Genomic DNA, 13,518 nt, shown 5'->3' on the forward strand with positions numbered 1-13,518 from the left:
TTAAAAAAACAAAATCATCAAAAAACACGATTATTACAAAACCAAAAATCATCAAAACATACAATTTTTTATTACAAAATTGAAAAATTACCTCCCAAAATCTGATTATCAACCGTAGAATTCAAACTTGAAGAAGAAAAATAAATTTAATTTGATCTCGAAGCAGAAAAACCAACGAAATTTTGGAATTTTCATTACTTTCTCCCTCTAAAAATCATTTTAGAAAATCTAGTTCACACATTTTCTCTCCTTTTTCCAGTTTGAATTCAAAATATAGATCCAGAATAATACATATCGCAATAAGAACACCGAATCAAATAAAAACGGAAAAACATAGCTAAAAGGAACAGAGTCTTTAATGTTCTTTTGTTCAAGGAAATTATTATTTTATTCAAGGAAATTAATGAACACATTTTGTATATTTTTGTTCAAGGCAATTACTGAAACAATCCTAATTAAATAGGTAGTTTTATCCCCGGTGCACCTAGAGCACGGGAAACCTAGAACACAGTACACGGGACACCTAGAACACGATGCACACACCTACACACCATCACATTTGTGCTTTGTGATAGAAACACGTGTTTTTATCGTAAATTATGATCCTTCCTTTTACGAAGTCCATATCACACTGAAGTACCCCATCTCCATCGGCGACGACCTCGAATTCCACCACCTCCACCGACTTTCAGTGTCACTTAGCTACTCTTCTTCAATTACTCCCACCACCGTAGATTTGGTAGATGTTGCTATTTTCGTGGGTAACAATGCATCCATGTCTGTTTGTGCAACTGATGCGGGTTGCGAGCGCAACTGCATATACTTTACCGATGATCAAAGTTCAAAGATATTATTATGCCGAAACAAAAGCTGGACTTGGAGGACATGACATTGGTGTTTTCCGAATGAGTGATAAGACTATCCGGTCGTTAGATGTGGGAAATAACACTCATATGTACTCTTCATATTGTTGTCCCTTGTGGTTTAGTCCCGCACTTTAACACTTAGGTCATTGACACTTTTTTTTTTTTGGTTCTACTACGAGGAGTTCCCACCGCATTAGGCGAGTGGACTAATCTCCCGCGGGAGTTTGTATGGGTACCTCGATGGGTAGCATCCCTCCCAGTTGAGATTTTTTTCATTCCCAAGGCTCGAACCCGAGACCTTGGTTAAGGAGAAAGAGACCCTTAACCACTCATGCCAACCTCAATTGGTTAGGTCATTGACAATTTGACTCTGAAAGAAGGCAAACTGGAAAGAGATGAAGAAAAGGAGCTGCTTCTCGAGCATGATTGATTTCTCAAGTATATTGTAAATTTTCGGATTCAGTGCTGTGCTAGTGAGCAGTGATCCAATCCACTAACAGGCTAACAGCATTCCTGACTTTGGTAAAATTTGTTTATATATATAAACAGGTCTCAGAATATGCTCATTTCTTCAGCGATAGTGAGTAGTGATTATCCAATTCTGACAACAACAACAACAAAAAAAGAGGAAACATAACTGCATTAAAAACCAGTACTAGAAATGAACACATAAACATAATGAAAGCATTGTCTTAATAAAATGATTTTATATCATAATAAAGTATTTCTATTTCAACTCAACAAATTCTCAGTCATGACTACATAAAATCAGTAGAAGATAACTACATAAAAAATCAGTAGAAGATAACCAGAAAACACAACATAGACAACAGATGCAAAAAGGCAGGAACATAAATCACATCACAAACTTAGCAGCAGCTGCAGGTGAGATATTACAGATATACACTGAGAAAGAAGCACAACAATCAAGTGCATGCTGTACAGCTTAATGCGAGGCTTTGCAATGCCAGTCACAAACATAAGATCACATTGAAGCATTAATCTGATTTACAAAATTCTCCCAACTCCTTCAAAGAGTATAACACACAGGGACATATAATTAATTTGCATCAGAAATTTCTTAATTTCTCAAGTATATGAGTTTTGTACAACAGCTGTTTTTCTTCCCAATTCAGTAGTAGGAATTATCAATCGGAAAAAGTGAACAACAGCTCAAAGTGTAAAATAAACTCTCTAATATGCTCTATCTGTAGTGCTTATCCTCTAACAAACTACATATCTTATTTTTTTCAAGTTACTAACAAATTAACTATATTCTACTACCTAAGTGTCCCTTCCCCTGGATATTGATGCTTAGCAGGTTTCTAGCATCCTCCCAATCACCATAAAAACTAGATTTTCATATACATATATATATGTATATAGTTCTATATGAAGTGAATTCCTTACCTATATTTCCTCCAAATATGTGCTTAAAAGACAAGTTTGGTAGGCCAAGGTAGCAAGCTGTTTCTGCTGAAAAACATACAAAATTATAATTGCCATTTCCTTCTTAATTCCTGGGAGCCAATCTATACCAACTCTGAAGCCACCAATCTTGTCAGTTTTGCAGAATTACTTGGAGTGGCCCATGTTCCTCTAACATCAGTAGAGACCTAACTTGATGGTTTTTCATTACGTATCTTGCCAGCCTTGTTATCTGTAAGGTGGTGTGCCGGTTTGGGTGTCCGCTGTTTCTTGCTAAAGCTGAACATTTATCCTGTCAAGTACCGAAAGTAAGATTGAAGATACCTGTTAATATAACGTACAGCATAACCACATTCTTGATCAACCGTAAAATGCATGTTCCCATTATGTTTTACCACTTTATACATGGATATAAGCATTAAGTGAAGAATAACTAGTTACTGATGCAGTCATGCAGAGGATGCAATTATTGAGAGATTTTTCTGATAAAACAACAATTAAAAATGCTTTAATACCTTTTGTCAAAAGAACATCAAAAATATCCACAGATATGCTCAACTTAGGACACTGAAATGGTGTGATGCGGAATCCAAGAAATCTGGTGGCTCGCAGCATATCATTTCTGGGCGGCAAGCATGTAAGGCTTTCCATGTGCTGAAGATCTACTATTTCTAAACATGTGAGGCTCCCCAGCCAACTTGGCAGAACTTTCAAGGTATCAAAATGTCCAATACCAAGTGTTTGTAGCTGAGTAAATTGTTCAACTTGTGTAGGTAGATTTCCTAGTTTAGACCAACCTATCAAGCATAGTTTCTGAAGGGATTTGGTTACCAGACAAGAATCACTGATGTTCGGGAATGGAAAAAAATCAAGCTCTCGACAAAATGGACCAAGCTTTAGTTCTGTGAGATTACAAAGGTTAGCTAATCCAAGGGGAAGACAACTTACCCTTGCACAGTTATGTATTTCCAACTTGCGCAGATTAGTCAATGGCTCCAAGTTTGGTAAATCTTCAAGATTAGGACATCTACCTATCTGCAATGTTTCAAGAGAGTTCATGGTACCCAAATCAGGAAAAGATGTTAGATTATCACAACCCCATACAACCAAAACCTTGAGCAAGGGGAAAACAAAGGAGTCAGGCAACTGCTTGAGATTACGGCAGTAATAAAACTTCATTTCTACTAAATTGCAAAGTTGTGACACTCTTGAGGGTCTCATCATCATCAACCATGATGGTAATACCTTTCCATTGTAATACCAGATGTTAAGGATCTTTAGATCCTTGTGAGGAAGAAGCTCTTCAAGCACCTCTTCAGAGTTTGAGAGGCTAGTAGTAGCATTGTATGACCATGTTAGGTCCAAGTGGTGAATATTGGGTTTGGTTTTCAAGCTTGCCCTTCTTGCTTCTTCCTTACTTGAAATATGTTCAAGATACCGAATTGCTAAGCTACCTCTGATGTTATTTAATAGGCTTATATCGCTGATTCTCCCACCCCACTTTCGATACTGGTTAATTCTTTCCAATTGTATACATAAGGAAAACCCCATACAAGAATACTTATTGGTGCAAATATATCTTAAATTGACAAGTTTTCTCAGCTCTTTGGGAAGTGTAGGGAATGTAGAAAAGTATGGAATTCTGAAACATAAATGTTTCAAGGTCTGTAAATTATAGAGCTCACCGATTGCAGAAGGTAACTTCATAATGTCATTTTCAGAGATATCTAGGTACCTTAAATGCTTGAGACTCCCAATTGAATCAGGTAATACAAATAGACCAGCATTCACTAGGCTTAACACTCGCAGGCACTTTGCATGCATTAGTAGAGTGTTGGGATTTCCAATGTGCAGAGATTCAGATAAAACTGTGCGTACCTTCTTCTTCAGTTTTTGTGTAAGACCCTTTTCAGTCAGCAAAGAAAGATGTCGAACATCAGATGAAATCTTGGTCATGTTAACATTTTCTGAAACTGTCAAGAACTCTTGTCTAGAAACAACCTTTGCAAGAGAACGAACAACATCATGCATCTTACACCTATCTACGCCACCATGCTTATCGAATTCCATATCCTGGAAAAAGGAGTTATTCAACAAAACGTTGAAGTATTCATTGCCAATGCGCTCCATTTTATCATATGGCTGCAAGAAGCCATGGGCCATCCAAAGTTGAATCAAGTTTTCCCTTCTGATAACAGCATCCTCTGGGAAAACAGCACAATATGCAAAACAGCTTTTTACAGCTGCAGATGGTAAATAATTGAAGCTCAACCTCAAAGAAGGCAAGATTCCATTCTTATCTTCCAACTTCCACAACTCACTTTCTTCAATCTGTTTCCACTCTTCTGAACACCTATGCCTTAACAGATCACCAAGCACGTTTATTGCCAAAGGGACGCCCCCACACTTCGTGACCATCCTTTCTGCTCTAGTCACGTCAATGATACGGTGTACTCTTCGCTGGAACAAGGACCAACTGTCTGTGTAAGTTAGGCCCTTCAGTTGATGAATATGAGGTCCGTGCCAGGTTGTCAGAGTTTGGATCTCGTTATGTATTTCCATGGTTGCTAAAACCTGAGAACTACGCGAGGTAGCCAAAACCATTGTCCCTTTAGACCCACCAATATCCTGCAATATGCTACAGAAGGACTCCCATACACTTGATATTGTATCCCAAACATCATCCAACACCAGTAAATATCTTTTCCCTCTCAAGTTCTTTTGAAGCTCTGTGATTGTTGCTTGGTAACTTGATCTGTTACATGATTGTTCATCAACAAGTTCAACCATCTTTTCTAAAATCCCCTTCACTTCAAAATCATGGGATACACATACCCAGATTCTCTTCTCAAAATGCTTTGTAACTTCATTTCTCTCACACACTCGCTTAGATAAAGCTGTCTTTCCAAGGCCTGTCAAAATTTCATAGGATGGTCACTAGATATTTTAATGGTATAAACTACTCACAGCAGAGGAATCTGGATAGTGTGATGCTTTTACATAAACATGTAAAATACCAAATAAGTAGATTGTCTTCTTTCTTTTCGATGTCTTAAATAATAACCAACTGCCAAGACAAAGGTCTCTTTCAAAATTGTGAATCTTTTACTTCCTTCTATCACTTGATCAAATATGACCACAAAATTGAAAACCAAACCACCACAATAAAGGGCACTAAAGTATTTCTAATGAAGTTGTAAACGGGCACAAGAAGCAACCAATTTTAGTAAAGCTCGATTTTGCAGAGTGTATGAGTATGATAGAAGGAAAACTGGAGATTTCTGGATCGTTGTCTCGGAGCCATGGGATTTGAAGATAGTGAATACTTGAAACATCTATAGTGCCAGTACAAGTTCATGATCCTGAGGTTATCTGTAGCCAACTACACCACAGGATATGGATTTTGACAAGGATATCCCTCTCTCACTTCTATCATTCTGATTTCTGCAGTTTCTACTTGATGAGAAGGTTGAACAGTATTGGATAAAGGGTGAAGGGACAAAATCATAGCTGGTAGACCACAGAATTAAGTTCACCATCTTCGCCTTGCAGCATGTTAATGACACTATTAACACCGACTGTTCCATTTGCTACGTTTTGGATGACCTCAAAGGTTGACTAAAGAAGTACTTGAAAGTCCATGAAGTTTTAATATAACTCATGGGGTGAGTCCAACAAGAAACACCTGTTGGACGTATTCCTTAAGAGGATCAAGGATAGACTAGCATCATGAAAAGCCGAAGTGGTCTCAACTATCAAGAGCAGGAAGGCTTAACTTGGATACTTCCTTTCCTACTGACAGCTAATCAAAACCTAATATGGCTTCAGTAAGATGGGTTTAAATAGCCAACTTCTTCACTGTATTATTTGGGACCTTACTACACTTCATAACGTGGTAAAGAAAGTGATCAACATACTGTCTGCAGAGGAATTTTTTCTGAACAAGGTATGAAAAAAGAAGATGGCTAACCTTTGATAAAATTCAAACAGATAGCAATTCAAAAGCCTGCTTATTTGATCTGCAGACAGATGGGAAGAAAGAATCACGGAGATTACTCATAAAGGAAGCAGCTTGACTGTTGGAAACCAGCAGAAAACAACATTTTGGATGGGCATTCAAATTGGGTAATGGTTATTGAATTCCAAGTAAGGGAGTAGTTTTGAAGACTCTTCTTCTGATTGCTTTCACAAAACACTACCCTGTATGGGCAGAAACATAATATCAGCAACTTCTTTTCCTCCCAGAAGCCTGATCAAAGATGTTGGTCACTAAAAGACTTTTGAATGTCATAGGCAATTGGAATTTGGAAGTGAATATAACACTAGGATGTATTCTCCGATAAAGTTTTCATTGGGTAGTCGTTGAGCATGCATCCGAATTCTGAAGTCTGACAAACAAAGATATTGCTACCCCCCACCATACTTCAATGTAGTATCAAAACATTCAGAATACAGCATGTTATATAATATTTTTCAAGTTTCTACAGTAAGGAGTTACACTAAGTTATCAGAACAACTAAGATGCAGCAAATGTAAATGATGATGAAGTGAAAGCAGTGAAAAACACCCTACCTACCTGCCATTCCCACGATGCCAACAACGCTTAGATCTCTGTCAGAATTCCCAGGGTGACACAATAACTTAATGATATTAGCTTCGTCTTGATCGCGCCCAATAAGTCCTCGACTAGCAACTAATTCCCTCTGTACCTGAAGCTGCACATCTTCCAATACAGGCACACTTCTGCTGGAACCTGCTGCTATGTCAACAGGTTTGATTCCAAGCACTTGAGCATCTTTAAAAACATCTTCTATTGAACCCATCAGCTTCCTTACCCTATGACCCATTTGAAAGCTAAACACAATCGGATTACTACCAACAGTGAAGAAAAACTGGAGCTTTTTCTTAAACTGGGACTGATTTCGAAACTTCAGTTTTTGCTTCAGAGCTTCATATGCAACCTCATCAATAAAATCATCAGCTTCATAGGCCACATTTTTCACTTTGCTTAGCCAATCATCAACTAAAGGATTGTTAAATCTTATACCAGCAGAACCACATAAGAGCATATGAATTCTTTTCAACTTTTTCTCCAGCTCTTTCTGATCATTTTTAAAGCTCCAGGGAAGTTTGACCTCTTCTGCCGTCCGGGACAACACTGTTGTTAGTATTGCCATAGCTGCTTCAGTGATAAAACCTTCAGCCATGATTCTGTTTGAGTATTTGAGAAGATGGAAGCAAACGTGTGAATGAAAGCCAATCTGAGTTGCTAATTTGTTGTTATTTGACTTATATAATGATACTCCCTCTGTCCCTTAATACTCGCACCGTTTTGACTGGACACGCTTATCAATACACAACTTTGACCACCAATAACTTTAACTACATATTATAAAAACTTCTAAAAATATTAATATTTTGAAAATATATATTAAGATGAAGCCAACAATATATTATATACTAACATTTATTTTCATATACTAGAAATAAAATAGAGTCAAAGTGAATTATGTGAATAGTGCAAAAAGTCAAAACAGTGCTAGTGTTAAGGGATAGAGGGAGTAATTGAAAATTCTGTCACATTGTCCCTTTCTTTGACTTTCAATTTTTTTAGAGTTGACTTGCATTGAGCACATAACAATACATCCCGGCCAGGCATTTCGTCGAACAGGTTGTAGGCATAACCCAATTCTGAGGAACACATATAATCCGACTACACCATGTGCCGGAAAATTTATGATGGACCAAGAATTGATTGCAAGCCTGAAACTATTAACGTATTATAGGCTGATAAATATATGCAAGATTAGGTATGAGGAAAGGATCGAAGTTGGAAATAGAAATGCGGAGTAATTGGTTGATAGTTCTTGATACTTCAGAGAAAATGGCTGGAAGTCAAGTTGATAGGAATAATATGGGTGTGTGAGTTTAGAGAATAAGTGATTAAAATTTGGAAGCCAAGTTTATTTATTAAGGGAGATATTATGGATTTGACTAAATTAATAATGGTTTGTGTCCATTTGAACATGCTCAATCTTTATTGAACAAATTTGTATGTTGTTTACACGATTTTTTCATGATGAGGTTTGACAAAATTTACCAAATACCTCATGTTAGTCAATTATCTGAATTTCATGAAAAGACAGTCTCAACTAAACTTTATCATGACTTTTGTACAAGACGTGAAACTACGATGAGTGATATAACTCCGCTTAAGGAGAACTGGAAAACAAAGGTAAAATTATACGTCAAACTGAAATTAAGATTATAGGCCAACTATTCATACCTACAAAATTAATTTCTTTAGTTAAAGAATGTGGACATGATGAACTGTCATTACATGGTTGTAACTGTCATTATGACTTAAAAGCAAGTATTATATACGTTGGCATAAAGAAAATAATAAAATTAACAACTTAATTGCTAAAGATTGTCGTATATGGGGTACATTATTTTAATCAATTGATTTAATAAGGTCATAATATCCCGATTATTCTACTAATTACTGTATGTACATAATTAATTTAGAAATATTATATCCCACTAATTATTATGACCCTATGAATTATACATTAAAATACAAGTATTTTTTTTTTTTTTTGGTTCTACTACGAGGAGTTTCCACCGCCTTCGGCGAGTGGACTAATCTTCCGCGGAAGTTTGCATGGGTACCTCGATGGGCAGCATCCCTCCCAGTTGAGATTTTTTCCATTCCCAAGGCTCGAACCCGAGACCTTGGTTAAGGAGCAAGAGGCCCTTAACCACTCATGCCAACCTCAATTGGTAAATACAAGTATTTATGACAACACTATGTCATGATTACCTATAAAAAGTATCTAAACAAACTCTGCCAAAAAAAAAATATATATCTAAACAAAATTTTATAAGAAAACACATAAAAATAAAAGTTTAACAATATCATGGTTAGACGGTACAACTGTTTTGGGATAAAATCTCCATGATCCAGAACTTTGTGATATAGATCAAGTGCTTATTAGATTGCAAGCCTTTTTTAATTAGGGTATAAAAAAGGTTTTCTCTAACATTAGAGAGATGTAACATCTAAGAGTACGCAAGTGTTAATACGACTCAATCTATATACAACCTTATGCATAATGAAGTTGGTAGTTAAGCTATGTATTAAAATAGTTACTCGAGCATGTAAGTTTGATGATGAAGTTGATAGTTAAGTTATGTATTAAGATGGTTACTCGAGCATGTAAGTTGGGTGGTGAAGGGGGTACGGTGAGTCCTTTCACTCAGCGGGTGTATATACCTAGATGGATAGTGTGGTAAAATAAAGTTGTAGAAAATATAATCTGTAAAATCAGGAAAAAAAATATCAAGGAAATTGGCTTAAATTTGATTTGTGTGTACAACGCGTGATGTGTTAATGATTACATCGTCTTAGAAGCAAAATTCGCTCCGACTATAATGCAATCGGAAATAGTATTGCTCTCAAGATTTTGCATGACAACTCTCAGAAATGTGCACTCAATTAAGGAGGACTATGTAACTCATAATTTGCTCATAATGGTAGAAATATAGAAGAATACTTTTATATGTTTCAAAAGAACATACAAGATTTGTCTTTAATGTCAAAAACAAATTGTAACCGAGAGAGGAAAACAAGAAGGCAGTTAAATGGAAAACGTAAATCTAGCGATCACACAACAGTTACAAAAGCCTTTAAAAGTTGTGGAGTGGGCTTCGTAACTAAATAGTCTCATAAGAAATGGGTTGTCAGCTACAACTTGGTGTTAGGTTATGATACATATGATATTACATAAATCATGCGGAAACAACCATTAACCCAGGAATACATATTATTTACACATAATCATATAGCATAATTTAGATGCATACTCTTTGTTGCGTGCCCTCCCTAGCTGCGCCCGAACCGAGCAAGAACAAGTCTTTAGGACTCCAAGTGTCGTCCCTCCGTAGATAGTCCACAGCACGTCCGGATCCGCCTTAAGATTGACCAACTAGAATCGCCCTTAAGGTACTAGAATTTTCGGCACTTTTGAGCAAGATGTGTGACTGAATTTTTCTCTCAAAAACTCACTTTGAATACTTGAAAACTCGTTGTAAATTGTGAACCCAGGCCACATATTTATAGGGGTATGGAAAGAGAATTGGAATCCTATTAGGATACGAATTAATTAAACTTAGAATCCTACAAGAACTCTAATTAATTAATTTATCAAATAGAATTAGGAATTTAATCATTAACCGAACTCTGCACGTTTTAGGAATCGTGCATGAACACAAACACTTACGCACACACACACGGCAGCCACGATGGGCCGCCCATGCGCGTGCGTGCGAGCAGCAGCCCATGCAGCGAGGCCTACGCGAGCTACAAGCCCACGTAGCTCCTGCGCGCGCTGCGCGCGCTGTGCGCGCTGCCACGGCCTGCTGGGCCTGGCCTTGCGCTGGGCCTGGCGTGGCCTTGGCTGTTCGTGTGGCGCGCTTGGCTTGCTGGGCGATGGCCTGGCTTCGTGCTGGGCCCTTGTCCGGCAGGCCTCGTCCGATGCTTATTCGTACGATGCGCTTCCGACTAAATTTCCGATTCCGGAATTCATTTCCGATACGAACAATATTTAACATTTCCGATTCCGGAATTAATTTCCGTTTCGAACAAATATTTAATATTTCCGTTTTCGGAATTATTTTCCGATTCCGATAATATTTCCGATTCTGACAATATTTCCGTTTCCTGCAATATTTCCGATTCTGTCAATATTTCCATTTCCGATAATATTTTCCGATACGTACCATGTTTCCGTTTCCGGCAACATCTACGACTTGGATAATATTTATATTTCCGATACGATCCATATTTCCGTTTCCGGCAATATCATCGTTTCCGGAGTATTCATTTCTTGCCTGTGACGATCTCAGCTCCCACTGAAACCAAGATCCGTCGATTCCGAATATTCATAGATGGAGTATTTAATGCCATTAAATACTTGATCCGTTTACGTACTATTTGTGTGACCCTACGGGTTCAGTCAAGAGTAAGCTGTGGATTAATATCATTAATTCCACTTGAACTGAAGCGGCCTCTAGCTAGGCATTCAGCTCACTTGATCTCACTGAATTATTAACTTGTTAATTAATACTGAACCGCATTTATTAGACTTATCATAGAATGCATACTTGGACCAAGGGCATTATTTCCTTCAGTCTCCCACTTGTCCTTAGGGACAAGTGTGCATTTCCTAATTCCTTTGTCGCTCGATGCTTGCTCTTGAACATAAGGTAAGAGTTGTCATCCTTATTATGTCCAGAGGTGTTCCTCGGTTTCAGAGTTCAACTGATCAAATAAACAGATAATCATAGCCTATGATTCATCCGAGCACGGCCATGCATTTCACAGTTTCTAGCTCTCCGAGTGGCCTTGTACAACTTTTAAGCATCTCATCCCGATTTATGGGAGGACAATCCCATTCTTGCTATCTTGAGATTAGACTTCGTTTGATAGGTGATTACCTGAGCGTTGCCTTTATAGCCTCCTTTTACGGTGCGACGGTTGGTCAACGTCAAAGCAACCAGTTCTCAAACAAGTAATCTCAAATCACTCAGGTATTGAGGATTTAGTGTCTAATAATTTAATGAAATTTACTTATGACAGATTTTCATCTCTTACAGTAAAGTTTCATAGGTCTTGTCCGATACTAGTCTTCCCAAAGTAAGTATCTATGCAAATGATTATGACATTGCCATGTCCACATAGTTCAAGAAACAGAACTACTAGTCATCTTGCATTCTAATCGTCTAACGTTTTCTATGCGTCCAATTTTATAGAAAACTCCGACTAGGGACCATTTTCAACCTTTGACATTCAAGTTCACTTGATAGACATTTCTTAGTCACAGGACTGGTCCTGACAGTCTATCTTGAATATATCGTCAAATTGAAGGGACTCATCATTTAATACTAAACCAAGATTAAATGGAATATGAAAACACATTTCATATATGATAAATGTTCAACCCCAATGTTTTATAACCATGGGCCTCAAACCCATCTTCTAAAACAATTCATGGAATTCAAAGCTATGCTTGATTTCCAGTGCTACAACGTGAGTGTTGCTTCTCACTTGTTGCATAGGTTTAGTTATCATGCTTTGCCAATCTTAATATCCTTTCATCGAATGTTCTTCGAGATATGATGATAAGATCTTTTGAGTGTGTTTATTTTGTGATCTATTCCTTCTAGCTACAAGAGTAGTTCTACGCATCTTGCAATGAAGAACCATCAAGTCAGAAGACATATGATCTACCCAAGTTCAGTGAAGAAACTCTTTAACACAAACAAACAACCCTGTTTTATTGCTTCTTAGGCAATAAGTACTTTTACTTCAACTGTTTAGGTTGCTAGTGATGCTTTGTTTGGATTTACCTATCCAGGCAGTTCATAGATATGTGGAAGACTTTCCAGTTGTATCTTAGAACATAGAAATTAATATTTAATTTCCCACGCAACAACTCATGGTCTCCAATCCATGTTGCCATTTCAAAACACGGTGCTCTATAGCTCGTCCTTATCAATGGTTATCTCCAAAGGGTCTTGCTTGATCCTTTGCCAGTGTTTATGCGTGTAGCATCAATATTTAGCATATCTTTATTTCCTTGAATCAAGAACTATTCCTATGTACCTTTTTCAAGTACCATAAGTATTCTTGATCTCAATCTAGTTGATCTTTACTTAGATCAATAGAGATTGGTATATGTTCGTCATGGCTAAAGTCATACGATACGTTTTTGGCGATCCTCATATTATATCATACATGATAAATTCTTTTGCAGAATAATTCCCAATTGAATTCTATTCATGTAACTTTAGCTTATCTAGTTTCAGTAGATACTAAATTCAGCTAAATTCTTTGACATATAATATAGGTTAAGAATCTTATTTAGATCCTTTGATGTTTAACTTAGTAAATGCTTATACATAGTTCAAACATCCTTTACTTAGATTTATTCACATGGGTCGAATATCTCCAATGGAGACTTTCGTGTTTGATTTAGTAAATGCCATTACTTAATCCAAAACAATATCATAAGATCTTTGTAAATAGATCTTAATACCCAGTATGTACTAAGTTTCGCCATGGTCCATCATTGATGAATAATTTCAAATCTAAGTCATTAGCATTTGAATGTTATTTCACAAAGAGAGATATGTGTGTAATACACATAGGACCAATTAAGTT

At 37.0% G+C, this 13,518-nt stretch overlaps 1 protein-coding gene across 9 annotated transcripts; it reads right to left on the bottom strand.

The window, feature by feature from the left end:
- Window positions 1-346: 346 nt before the first annotated feature.
- LOC110788116 (putative disease resistance protein RGA4) lies at window positions 347-8,310 on the bottom strand. Of its 9 annotated transcripts, none has more exons than XR_008921066.1 (5): window positions 6,871-8,302; window positions 4,173-5,206; window positions 2,810-3,329; window positions 2,277-2,586; window positions 348-1,467 (listed from the first exon to the last, which is right to left on the bottom strand). XR_008921066.1 is itself a non-coding variant. In XM_056828597.1 (5 exons), exons 1-5 carry the CDS (start codon window positions 7,499-7,501, stop codon window positions 2,582-2,584), a joined length of 2,055 nt encoding a protein of 684 aa, XP_056684575.1. In that variant the 5' UTR covers window positions 7,502-8,303; the 3' UTR covers window positions 1,924-2,581. The 9 variants fall into 9 exon arrangements, 7 of the variants coding, with proteins under 7 accessions (XP_056684575.1, XP_021848450.1, XP_021848449.1 ...); XM_056828597.1 differs by lacking the exon at window positions 348-1,467 and having other exon boundaries at window positions 1,924-2,586; window positions 2,810-3,107; window positions 3,243-3,329; window positions 6,871-8,303; XR_002533248.2 differs by having other exon boundaries at window positions 347-1,467; window positions 2,810-5,206; window positions 6,871-8,307.
- Window positions 8,311-13,518: the final 5,208 nt, after the last annotated feature.

The sequence above is a fragment of the Spinacia oleracea genome, chromosome 5 (assembly GCF_020520425.1).
Source record: "Spinacia oleracea cultivar Varoflay chromosome 5, BTI_SOV_V1, whole genome shotgun sequence".
Classification (NCBI taxonomy): domain Eukaryota; kingdom Viridiplantae; phylum Streptophyta; class Magnoliopsida; order Caryophyllales; family Amaranthaceae; genus Spinacia; species Spinacia oleracea.

Coding starts and splice junctions, on each gene's coding strand:
- LOC110788116 (XM_021992757.2), bottom strand. CDS start 7,501: ATGGCTGAAGGTTTTATCACTGAAGCAGCTATGGCAATACTAACAACA. Junction 5,207..6,870: donor TGGCATCGTGGGAATGGCAG/GTAGGTAGGGTG, acceptor AAATTTTGACAG/GCCTTGGAAAGACAGCTTTA.